Source organism: Xyrauchen texanus, chromosome 26 (assembly GCF_025860055.1).
Source record: "Xyrauchen texanus isolate HMW12.3.18 chromosome 26, RBS_HiC_50CHRs, whole genome shotgun sequence".
Taxonomy (NCBI): domain Eukaryota; kingdom Metazoa; phylum Chordata; class Actinopteri; order Cypriniformes; family Catostomidae; genus Xyrauchen; species Xyrauchen texanus.
The window spans coordinates 32,178,874-32,192,399 of record NC_068301.1 but is presented as its reverse complement, the minus strand read 5'-3'; the positions used below and the strand labels follow the sequence as shown (position 1 = coordinate 32,192,399).

The 13,526-nt window shown below is 38.5% G+C and overlaps 1 protein-coding gene across 1 annotated transcript in view; it reads right to left on the bottom strand.

The window, feature by feature from the left end:
* The window catches only part of LOC127620321 (protein tyrosine phosphatase type IVA 3-like), a 44,116-nt gene that overhangs the window by 4,910 nt on the left and 25,680 nt on the right, over window positions 1–13,526 (bottom strand). The window contains exons 3-5 of the mRNA XM_052093518.1: window positions 11,800–11,892; window positions 1,719–1,849; window positions 1–75 (exon numbers count right to left, since the gene is read on the bottom strand). Of these exons, the coding sequence (XP_051949478.1) occupies window positions 1–75; window positions 1,719–1,849; window positions 11,800–11,892 (299 nt within the window). The remainder of the gene's footprint in view (window positions 76–1,718; window positions 1,850–11,799; window positions 11,893–13,526) is intronic.

Below are 13,526 nucleotides of genomic sequence, written 5' to 3'. Positions count from 1 at the left end.
TGTCTGATGAACTGGATGGCATCTTCATACTTCATCCCACTCTCAATCAGAGCCACAGCCACTAGTACTGGAGCTCTGCAGAAAGTTATATAAAAAACACACTCAGTGAGATCAAACTGATAAACGAAACACTGCAACACAAAGCCACATAATTTGAGGAATCAGTTCAAGTCTGCACAGATGAGTTACATGCCTAAATGTAATATTTATGGTTAAAGGTTTGTTAAAATCCATACGCCACCATATGAGCAATAGTAATACAGTAGTGAGGCTTACATTAGCATACACCACTAATTATCAAAACTCCACTTTAAAACATACACTGTAAAGGCAAGAATGCTCAATCATATGGTGTATCCCAAGCTCTGAACAGTACTTGCCATCTGAATTGGATGAAGATAAATGAGTCGGGCCAAAAAACTCTGGCACTCATTTAAGAGTTGAGGTCGATTCCCTTCGGAAGTGGATAAAGTGCGTCAGAGACAGATTTTTACCGCCCAAAAGATGAAAGCAGCGAGGTCAGACTACCTCCTCTTCCTAACGTCACTTGTTGTTTAATAGCCATATTTTGTGGTGTTATGCTTTGTCTGTATGCGCACCAATAGATCATAAATACATTATCTTCAGGAGCACCTTATGAGACACATATTATTCCATATTTATAACTGTGATAGTCTGTTATGTTGTGGAATAGTGGGTTTGAGAACAGTGTTGAGTTTTCTGTGGTGATGCTAGCAAAAGGAATTCATGGCAGAACCCAAAGTCTTTTGAATTTGGTCTTTATTACTGAATGTTAATTACCTGGAAAACAATTATAATTTTTGTGTGAACTATTCCTTTAAAGGCTATACACCATTGGTTTCATTTAATTCACTGATATTTATATTAATATTTAAATAAATGAGGGCGTTCATTAGCATATTAGTTTTAGCTTGATACAAACAATAGTAACATTTAGCTGCTGTGTTACAGAATGTGTTGTTGAACATTGTTTTAAAGAACAACACTTTGTTTTTGTCTGCCAGTGATGATTTTTCTGTGTTAGTGCTGCCAGCAAAGGAAATCAATGGGACTGAATTTTGAAGGCAAACAACACTTTATACCAAACTAAAAGAGCCATTTGATCAAAAATGGGACTGAACAAAAATACAACCATTAGTGTCACTTATGGCTAAATAATCTTTGTCATGTGGGATAGACAGCCTGCCATAAAGGTCATGGAAAGAGCACACTTTTGAGAAGGACAATAAAAATAAATGCTCGTAAAAAAAGCAACTTCCTGTTTTGTCTTCAGCCCTCACCCCGATAGCCCTAAAAACACAGTGGGATCGTAGCCGAATAAGTGCACTAATGAGACTGTTGACTTTGGCGGTGCACTCTGTCCCCTTAAAAACCTCCAGACAGCACCTCTCACTCACCATGAAGGCAAAAGTACGATTTTAGTGCATTAGAGACAATTAAATTTGTCCATGGTTAAAAGAGGAGATGAGTCTCATGAGAACCCAGAGGTGCACCATGTTCTATATCACACACAGTCCACATTCTTCTCCAGATTAAAGTCTAGAACACAACACTAGAGGTGGGCTTACTTGTTTGTCCACAAGATGAGAAATTAACCCATTTCCCTTTGAGTTATCAGAGCTGGGTATAAAACAGCTAACCGGTATGTTGAAATCTTCAGGTCTTGCGATTTTGTTTCTGCAAGCACATTAACTGACCTTCCGAGACCGGCCACGCAGTGAACAGCCACACAGCAGCCGGGCTCTTCCATGAAACGTCTCTTCAGTAGACTGAGCCAGTCCTCTACAACTTTAGAGGGAGGGGGAGCGCCGTCATCAAACGGCCAGTCCTGTAGACAGAACAACATGTTAAACCTTCACATCTGCACTATGAAGGCCTTTAGCACGGTTTTCAATTTTTGACAGCCCTAATATTTTAAAGTTGTCATTTCTGTTTTAATTATTTAAAAAGTGAATCTTTCCAAGTAGTGGAACCCACATAAGTACCACTAGGGTAAACATACCCTTGGTTTGGAATAACTGAGCAATAACACAAAAGTGGCAATGAGAAAGAGAGAACAATGCATCCATCACCCCTACAATTCAACATGATTCTATGTCAGTAGGGCAAAGCGTGAGGCCTGGGAGGCATGTGAAACTCAGCATTAAATTTAGCATATGGGTTTGTCCTGTGCTCCCATGGCCTAAAGGTAAGGGGTGAATCACAGCCCCTCTTAACAGGGATCTGAAAAATTCCACCCTTCCTGTCCTGCTGCCCACCCAAACCACACTGAGGCACTTTGACAGGTGTTGTATAAAAGTATCCATTTGTCACCCTGGAGTAAATGTAAGATACCTTCATGGAAATTGACTCAAGTAAAAGTAGCTCATGAGAAAACGACTTAAGTAAAAGTATGTAATTGATTTTAAATTTACTTAAGTATCAAAAGTGAAAAGCAAATTGCATAAAATTACGGAACAGTACATTACACTCAAGGCAACTTATTTGATTGGTGGTGCTCATTTACAAACCCTCATGCCAACCCAGATGTGTATGACTTTCTTCTGCAGAACACAACAATTTTATAAGAATATTTCAGCTTTATAGGTCAATTCAATGCAAGTGAATGGTGGCCAGACATTTCAAGCTACAAAAAGCACATTAAGGGAGCATAAAGTTATCCATACTACTACAGTGGTTAAATCCATGTCCTCAGAAGCGATTCAGTCGGTTTTGGGTGAAAACAAAACTATTTCTAATTTTCAGTGCATATCATGCCATTGCAATCTATAGGCATGATCATGATTTCAAGCTCATTTTCACTTTCTAGTGCTTGATGTAGAGCTCTAGTTGGCACTATATGAAGTGTAATCAAGCTTGAAATTCTGATTGCCAAGGAGACTGCTAATGTCAAGGTTTATAGTCGAAAACGAGTTGTATTTTGGTCTATTCTCACCCAAAACCAATTGAATCGGTTCAGAAGACATTGAGGAAACTTGAGTCTTATGGATTAGTCTTATACTGCATTTATGTGCTTTATGGAGCTTTAAAAAGTCTGGCCACCATTCACTTACATTGAACTGACCTACAATAACAGCAATATTCTTCTGAAAATCTTTTTTTTTCCCTTTCTTTTTTTTGTGTTATGCAGGAAAAAAATATGAAATTCATACACATCTAGGATCGAATGAGGGTGAGAAAATTATGAGAGAACTTTCATTTTTAAATAAACTATCCCTTTAATGGCACATTCAACTCTCATCAGAATTATATTTATAGGATGAGTGTAAATGAACACCACAGACCATAAAAACTGGAACACTGAAGGAGAGAGTTGAGTCATATTAGTGATCAGAACAGAGAATTGTGGGGATGGGCTCTTTTTATTTGGGCCAATAAGCAACCACCCAGAACACGATGGCAACTGCATAGCAATGTGCTAAAAAGGAGTTAAAACAACTTTACAACAGCATAGCAACAACCTGTCAACCACCTAGAACACTGTGGCAACTTCAGAGCAATGTGCTAAAGACAAAGTTTAAAACAACAACATAGCAACTTCAGAGAAATGTGCTAAAGATAAAGTTAAAACAACAACATAGCAACCACCTACAACACCCTGGCAACTTCAGAGCAATGTTCTAAAAACAGAAAACAACAGCATATCAACAACCTGCCGACGACATACTGTAGCAATGCGCCAAAACACATAGAAGAGATTGCCTTGACAACTGCATAGCATGTCCTAACAACCGTCCAGAAAACCCTAGTTAGCTCATAATGTAGCATAAATACTCTACAAAGTAAATATTACAGTTTATCAACCACCAGAAAACTATTTTTCTTATGCACAGACCATTCATCCATCTTCATAAAATATAAAAATAGTTGGAAATGTTCATGAGCGCTGGTAATTATTCATACACATCGTACCTTGGTTAAATGTAAAATGTGAACTCATGTGATTGACTTGTATATGACCAGGTGTCCTGGATAAGCGGGAGACTGATCGCACATAACTTCATTATTTCACAGCTTTCATAATGTTTAAGTTTAAATGAGCAGTTTCTTGTCTTCCCCACGGGAGACAGATGAGGGAAAGGTAATCTAGCGCGTGCTTCGCTTGTGATTTTGATTCAGATTCATGATTTGCAAAACGAATCATTCAGACCTCTTTTTGAAACTTTATTCAGTTCAAATGAATCAAATTTAAAATATTCGACTCAAATGATTCTTTCAATGAATCACACATCACTATCGCCAATCTGCACGCACATTTGCATGTACAGCTGTTAAATTTATTGGAGTAAAAGTTTCAATATTCTCTTCAAAATGTATTAGTGAAAGTCCAAAGAAATATTTATACTAAAGTAAATATTTAAAAGCTGTACTTAAGTACAGTAACAAAGTATTTGTACTTCGTTATTATACACATCTGCAATTTGATGTGGCTCAGCTGCTGCACAGACCAGCGTGCTAACTGGCATGTCTTCACAGGCATGGGTGCCCACATAAACATGCATTCATGTGATCCAGAGAAGCTTGGCAGGGCTAGCTTTATTATAACAAGATTACGCAGAGCACAGCCTCAGATAAGTTGGCATTCAGAGACCTCAAAATATAGTTTATCACATGGGAGGGTGATGAGTGATGTGCAGTCACACAATAGCCCCAGGGACGGAGGGGGACACTCGACATCGGCAGGTGTGAGTTGTTTCAAGTAAACAAGCCAAATAGGCAACACCTCTTGGAGTTTGGCTTTTGTGAGAAGCCTTTGAAGCATGAATGACATGCCACAAATGCTTCCTCTACTTCCCTCCAGTCCATCCTATTGATTTCCTGGACAAACAAACCTCATCCAGAAACCTTTTGCATTGGAGTGAATGGAGGGCCACTGATGTGATACAGGTTGGGTAAACAAACATGTAGGCCTGTCACGATAACTACTTATGTTGGATGATATATTGTTCCAGAAATAATTGCGATAAACAATATTATTGCATAATAATGCAAGTACACCCTTTCAAAGAGCAATTCACTTTTCATTCTTAAGAATATTCAAACATTGGAATTGGAAATGTCAAAAACAAATTAGAGTCAGGAAGGCCCCTCTATCTCCAACTGCGGTTTTTGTTTCCAGATCGTAAAACGGGATGGGATGGTTATGTTTTAGATTAGCTTTTAGGTTAGTTGTAACTTTTCATTGCCACTGTTTTTAAACAATGTCGACATATCAACTTGTTCACGTTAATGAGGTCTCCTCTCTCATTCGGCGTAAAGCCCAAACGTTCCCACACCGGAGCTGTGGAATGCGGCTTAGAAACAAAGCCCATTTGAACTTATTCTTCCAAACTTTCTGGCTCTAATTATGCAGTTGTCGGGAAAAACACCTAATAGCCTCAAGTAACACGTGTCGCTGTATGCTCTGTGTATGTGGAGGAGCTGCCTGAGCCCCGCCTCCAACACAGAGCAGACGAGAGGACGGAAGCAGCGTGACTGGCTAAAATGTTGGGGACATTAATTCTTATGTAAACGAACACGCATGTAACACAATGGGCAATATCGAGGTCAGCAAAAATTAGAGGCCATGTCCATATATCGTACGATAAGTTGTTAAAGTAATTATCGTGACAGGCCTACAACCATGGCCTACTTTAGGACTCCAGAATTAGGTACAGTGATCACTTGCTAAAACACGCAAGCTCGCATGAATCTCTGTACAGACGGTCTGATCTAGAAGGGTGCAGCACGGCATGTGCACGCCTCCTGGGAGCTTACAGTTTACTCCCTTGTTGCAGGTGCTCGCACAAATATGCACACCAAACAACAAGCATAACACTGCTGATTGCTCCCACTGGGGTTTTTTGCCTCGCAAAGTTTCTCAGCAACTCGTGTGCCAGATGACTGACATTTCAGGAGCTCACCACGGCGATGCAGATAAATACATCAAACGTGCATTTTAGATAAAACAATGGCGTAAAACACGAACGCAAGTAACTGAAGCCCAATGTGTCAAACATCTAGGTTTTGTTGCAACATACAAGTTGTGCAAAATGAATGACATTTTGTGAGCTTTCCATGGAGCTGAACAAAAACAACAACCATATATTTTAGATAAATAAATGGTGTAAAAGACAAATGTAAGTAACTGATGTCAAATGCATCATGATAAAACCTTGGTGCAAAACACAAACACAAGTAACTGACGTCCACTGTGCCATGATAAAAATGATGACTTAAAACACAAAAGTAGCTGACTTTGAATTAAACATGTTAAAACCATGTTGTATAACACAAACTCAAGAAGCCAACATTAACTCATGATAAATCGCTGGTATAAAACATGTATTCAAGTAACTGACGTTGAATGCGTCATGATAAAACTATGGCGTAAAAATAAAAACGCAAGTAACTGATGTCAAATTAGGGTTGTGCCGATGGACGTTATCATCGTCCATCGTGATGGCTGACCGACATCACGATGTAGAGCCACCATCGTGATGCCACGCCCCCTTTTGCGAGTCTTGCTAGTGTGACTCACTAATCCTAGTCTCTTCTATAGTTAACCTAAAAACTTTGCAGGGATTGCTCTGTAAATTAAATTGAGAATATAACTAATGCATATATGCTATTTTAAATACTGTAGTATATGCCAGAGATGTGACGTGTTAGTCTGTGAAAATACCGTGTCAGGCAGGCTACACAAATATTGATCTTCACATTGTTATCTTCTTGTCTTTTTTTTTACATGTCTTACACTGTACATTTAGATTAAAATATTTTATGTTGTAGGTTACAAGAAAATAGCCTTTATTAATTAATTATTAGTAGTTGTAGTGTCTCAGAAAATCTTGCTCATTGTCACATAGCTCTTATATACACTGAAGCGGCAGTTTAAGATAAACCCAGACCAGCGAACGTCAAATAACTTTTGTCTGGTTAATACTTTTAAAGAAAAATTTCCTTGGCCATAAATCCATAATGTCAAATCAAATGAAAGAAACAAGGTGAATATGAATAACACACATTTATTAAAACATAGAAGAACAACAAATAAAGAACAAGAAAACGGGACAACACTCAGACCGAAACTCGGCATTAACATTTCACTTATAATTAGCAGCACAATTAACTTCAGCACAGGCTACAAAATAAATTATGTTATTGAAATATTCTAAAGTGGTCATATGAACTACACAAATGAACGTTTAAAAAATAATATGCAAAATCGAATAGCTCTGCAACGGATGGCGAAAAAATGCGTAAAGAAGTCTAATATCTTTCACCATAGACCCTGTTTAAATTTAGATGTTTCTGGCCAGAAATACCAACATATTCACTTTATCTGGTTTTAATAGCTGCGGATTGGAGTAACTACACTACCCGCTGTGCTGAAGACCCGCTCTGATGGAGTACTGGTAGCATATGCACAGATATTTCCGTGCTAATCTTGCCATGAACGGAAACCTTTTGTCGTTCGTTTTCCACCAAGTCAGCGGGTCCTCTTCCCCATCAATGGCCATTTCCTGCAGGTACATGGTCATTTCTGCCTCGACCTTTTGCTCATCAGTGAGTAAAACAATGAAATGATAGTTTTTAAGTGGAAAATAGTATTTAAATAGTGCACAACTCTTCTTAAGTGAAAGCTAAAAAAAAAAAAAAATGCTTCACGTGTCGTGCAACCTACTGATAAAGCGCCGACGAGTCATTAGTTGGGTTAGTAAAATAACGAAATTATAATTTTTCATATAATTTTTGAAAATTATATGAAATTATATAATCCCCCCCCCACCGACCGACCGACCGACGATATCATCGTCCATCGCGATGTTTTACTGTCAACATCGTCAACTGCCAATTTAGGGGTCATCGCCCAACCCTATGTCGAATGCATCATCATAAAACCATGTCGTAAAACACAAAATGCAAGTACCTGACGTTGAATGCGTCATGATAAACCATGGCGTAAAACACGATCGCAAATAACTGACGTCAAAGGCATCATGATAAAACAATGCTGTAAAAAACAAACTTAAGTATATGACATAACATGTGACATGATAAAATCATGAATGAAAGTAAAAAACCATGGCATAACTGATGTCCAATGCGTCATGATAAAACCATGGCGTAAAACACGAACGCAAGAAAACACAAACACAAGTAACTGACATCTAAAGCTCTAGGTATACTTCCATTTTGATGCGAAACGTGAGCTTGTCAAAGTTTACTCCATATAACTATGCGTGCATACACACAGGCAGTTGGCAAATGCATGCCATGACTGCTAGGAGATACAAGACTTTCTCTTTAAGAGTTTAGACCCATTTTATTTTCCTTCAGACTTAAGTTATACAAATGCAGGTATCTTCAGACCTCTTCACACATGCGTTCCTGAGTTGCACATCCACCGTTGTTGTTTTTACCTTCATGTCCTGATGTTAAGAAGCAATTACATCTTCATCTAGTGCTTCTTCATGACAGCAATGGCTCAAATATAAGTGTTGCCACCTCGAAGACCCACTAACTAATGCAAATAACTCCAGGCACATGCACATTCTGTGCATTAAAAAACACGCAGTTAGAAAAATTGGGCTGCTTACGCACTCTACTGATGATGAGATTTGTACGTGGACGCTCGGCATCTGTCTGACCGATGTATGCCTTGGGCTTAATGCATCATAATGTTGCAGTCTTGCAACATTCAACTCATGTGCTAGATGACCAAGTTCACCATCCGGTGATCCGCAGACAAAAACAACAAACATGCATTTTAGATAAATAAAATGGTATTAAACAAAAACCAAGTAACTGATGTCCAATGCTCCTACATGTTGCAGCCTTGAGTGCCACAATGCGACTCATTTTCTAGAGCTGCGGAGATCAACAACAAACATTCGTTTTGGATAAAATAAGGGTGTAAATCATGGATGCAAGTAATTGTCTAATGCATCATTCATGTAGCAGTGATTATCGTTGTCCAAAACAGTTTGCAGATTTCTGCTCTGCACATGTTGCACCTGATTTAATAACAAGCTACTCTTCATTTTCTTGACCTGTTTGGGAGTCGTCTCATTCTGTGGTGACTTCTTTGTCCATTTGGGGTTTTCCTGGGTCAAAAATTATTGAGTAGCGTGATTGATTCTGCTCTAAGCTCTCCTGGCTCTGTCTGGAGCACAAATATCGGAAAGCCTGCTGGACTCCGATATTGGACTTGAAGCTCCAGAGACAGCGCTTGCCACAGTCACGTGAAACATTCGCGCGTCAGATGAGAAGAATATTTCGCACTTTTAAAATGCGAAATGCGCGATGAAGATAATTAAATTTGCTTGGGCGGCAGCATAAAAATGTTCAATGCTGGAAAAACCCATGTCCATGTTTCTTCAATTCTCTCAGTCTCACGTGAAGCCCTGCCCACTGATAGATAAGCCCATAATGCGCACATGGATTTTTTATTAATTATCGCAATATAAACGATATAGCAAAATCTCGGTTGACACTTTATATCGTCGGCATGATATATAATGTTATATTGCCCAGCCCTAATTGTGGCCCTCCAAGACTGGAGCTGAATGGCTCTGCCGTAAAACATGTACCCAATTAACTGGCATCCAATGCGTCACACATGTTTCAGAATTTGTTTTGCCATTGTATCTTCATTCAGATGTCTTATTCACTGTAGGTAAGAGGCAACCAACCTCTCTGAAGGGCAAAATAAAAAGGTGTTGTATTAGTTTGAATTATTGAGTTTGGCAAATAACAGAACATTGGAGAACTTGGCTGTGGGACTGCAGAGGTGTGCCGAGCAGCCAGTGTGTCCTTCAAATCCACAGCAGGCAGTGAAGTCGGACTTATGCAACAGCTTGCATTGTTTTTCTTCTTACTTTACATACTTGCTGTGAGAAAGTCAAAAGGAAAAGTATAAAAGAAAGGTTGGGTGGTGGGGGAAGGTGGGCGGGGACCGAATCGAAGGCCACACGGAGAGAACAGGCTCTGCAGCTACCATAGCAACTGTGAAACATTGAAGATTGTAATAAGAAACACGTGTGGCTGCTTGGAAGAGAACATTCTCTATAATGAAGATGGTGTGTGTGAGAGAGAGTATATAGGGTCAAGGGGGTCTGTGGGGACCTGTCTCACTTTTTGCAGAAGACTTACAAATAATGTCTATGCGAACCAGAGCAGGGGGGGGTCTTGCGTTTACTCATTTCAAATTTAAAGGCAGAAATGGTGAAAAGAAGCATGATTTTGTACATGGGTCTCTGGAAAACCTGATGCTGATTGGTCAATTGCAGCACTATGCAGTTAAATATTTTTTTATAATGACTGCTAAAATTTCATAATTGACCATTGTCCCAGCCAACCGATTTCTGACATAGTTTCAGGTCTCTCATTTCGCTCCTCTACCCCTTTCTTCTCAAACAAAACAATTACAAATCAAATCCATATTTTATGTGCATTTACTTTAGTTTTGAAACACAAAATGCTTGTTATCCATGTAGAAGGATGTCAGTTGATTTTGGAACTGACACTAGGTGGAATGACACCTTCTGTTAATCTGCCAAATGGGCATAGTTATTGGCCAATGATGATAATCTCAAAATGGACAAATATCAGCTGATTGATATATCAGCCTATCACTAGCAGTTATTAACTAGGGATGCACCGATAACACTTTTTCTCTTCCGATCCCGATATCGGAAATCTCAGTATCAGCCAATACCGATCCGATACCAGTGTTGTTGTTTGCATAATCAGTTTAGAATATCTTTACATTATTGTGTGGAACTAACTGGGTGTGCTCTTTAATATTTAAGAAAATCAAACTTCAATCTACACATTATTTCAATATAAATGTATAGCTTATTAAGAAAAACATTGTTAACTAGTACACCAGATAATGTAGCAGCAAAATTAACAGTAATTCCAGTACAAGTCATCAGTAGAAACTTGTTTCAACTTGTATCTGGACTTGAAAGGATTCAGAATTCTTTTTTGTTCAATTTAGTTGTAAGATATCAGCTCACTTTTCATTCACACAGTTATTTTTTGGAACCCATTCAACTTAATTATTATTATAATTCGTAAACATATTATCGTTTCTAAAACAAATAATAATATATTATAATAGTAATATATCTCAATCGTGCACCTTTATCTTTTAAACCCTCACGCTTTTATTTTGACATTCTGAACTCTCCAGGAAGTCCTGTAAGTGTCTGTTTGTAGGCAAGTTCACAGTAGTTTAATTAGCTTCTTATTCAAATTCGGGTAAAATGCACCACTGGTGCCTATTCTAAATGCATTATTATAAGTGAACCAAACTTTTGAGCATCTACATCCAAGATGTTTGTTACTAGCACTCAAATATTGCGCACCGCATCAAGGCTAAAAATGTTTGCCGTGAGTGTCTGTGTAAACAGTGAAGCGGCATTCAATAACGCGCTGGAGCTGCAAGTGCATTCTATACACATATAAAACAGCCTTTTGTGATTCACAGAGATATCGCACGTCTTCAAGTGGCTTTGAATAAAATGCACGAGTCATATGAACTACTTTAATGGTGTTTTAATGGTTCTTTTATGTCATTTTTGGAGCTTGACAGTAACAAACATGACTAGCACACAATATCAGATTTGGATCAGGCTTGTGATACCCGGTCCGTCTAAAAGTTTCCGTATCGGAGCTGATACCGATACAGTTATTGGATCGGTGCATCCCTATTATTAACACAAAATAAACCCCTTCAAATAACTGTATATTAGCTCTGAAATAGTCATCAAGATATTGTGCACTCACCACTACTGTGATTCCATCACTCTCCAGCGGGGTTTTGTCGTAGGTTACCTCGCAAACTCTGACCACCGTCGTGGCGCCATACTTCTTAAGATCCTGATGCATGATGGAAAGAGAAAGGCAATCTAAACATGGCACAGCCAAATTTACAAAACAAGGACAGCAATCATCATTTGCTCTTATGTATTTGCTCTTTTCAAAATACATTAAAATACATATACAATTATGTTAATGGACGAGAGGTAAGCCACCTGTGAACACACTCTGTCCCTCATCCATGCCATGTGACAGGAGCACTGGCATGGGTTTCCATGGCAACGGAGGCTTTGTGGATGTGCTGTTATCATTAGAGCTTCTTTGGTTCATGCACACTTACACAGCAAGATAACATCGAGTGGGCCATGTGATGGTGGAGTTGTCTTAAGATAGATGTGAGCCCATGTGAGCCAAGATGGGACATGACTTTAAAATGTGTATGTGTTAAAGTGAGGGACGAATACATAAGAGGAGGGTGGCAGGGAACAGATTGCACAAATACTTGCACAGAGAGATAGAAGACATACAGGGTTTTGTATCGAGGTAACTTTCAGAGTGAAAGTTCTAGAGATCAACCAATATTAGGCATTGGATCGATTACTTTTTTATTGATAATTTGAAGATTTTCCAGATGATTATCAATATATATCATGATTTTTTTCCAGATTTAAATAGGGCTGCCCTTTGCACAATAGTCTTTGTCTCTTCAAGCATATTTCTCAACACAACTTTGGTAAAGTGTGAGCAGCAGAATACCGGCCGCATCTGGCGCATGACATTACGTGTTCTAAAATTCAAAACAATTATTTTGTTTCTACAAAAGGTATGCACACACGGCCAATGCTCAGCATCAACATTCCACAGCACCACGGAGCTCATCTTGCATAGTTTTCAATTAAATTCAACCCAAATCATTATCAAAAGGACAAAGATTATTTACTCTTGCCTAGGGTTGCAACGGTATGAGATTTTCACAGTACGATAACATCTCAGAAATGATCACGGTATTACACAATTATTATTTTTATTATTATTACTACAATGACCCTTAAAAGGAGTGAAAATGGAAGGTTTTGTTTTTTTTGGTTGAACAAACGCTTTATTATAATTGTAACTTGTATGTAAGTATGTGTAAAATATGTTCCCTTTTGAAAATAATAAAATAAATAGAATAAATAAGAAAGCTAACAGAATTATAATAATAATAAACAGATTAATAAACACGATAAAAAATAAAATAGCATGTAACAACAATATCCCGTCCGAATAGACCTGCGACCCACCAGTTGAGAAACACCGCTTTAACTCACACACACACTTATGTCAGACTCCTCGCCTCACTTCTCTCTGACATTTTCTCCACGGCATGTGTATGACAAGTTTACGAGCCTGACAGACAGTCGAGGAGGAAAGGAGATGAGATTCTCCGTCCGGTTGCATTTTTTTTTTCTCAATACCGTAGATAAGCAAATGTACATGGTATGAAACCATACATTTTCATTCCGTGATATACCATACCACTCTAACCCTATTCTAGTCATCACTGGATGATCTATTGTGAACATGTATCATACATAGAGTCTACACAATGTATTTTCAGTTACAAGTATGTCATTTTGTGGTTTGACAGCTTGAATAAAAGACCCACTCATGGCTACATACATACAACATCGCCATTTCTAATCGTTCAGTTT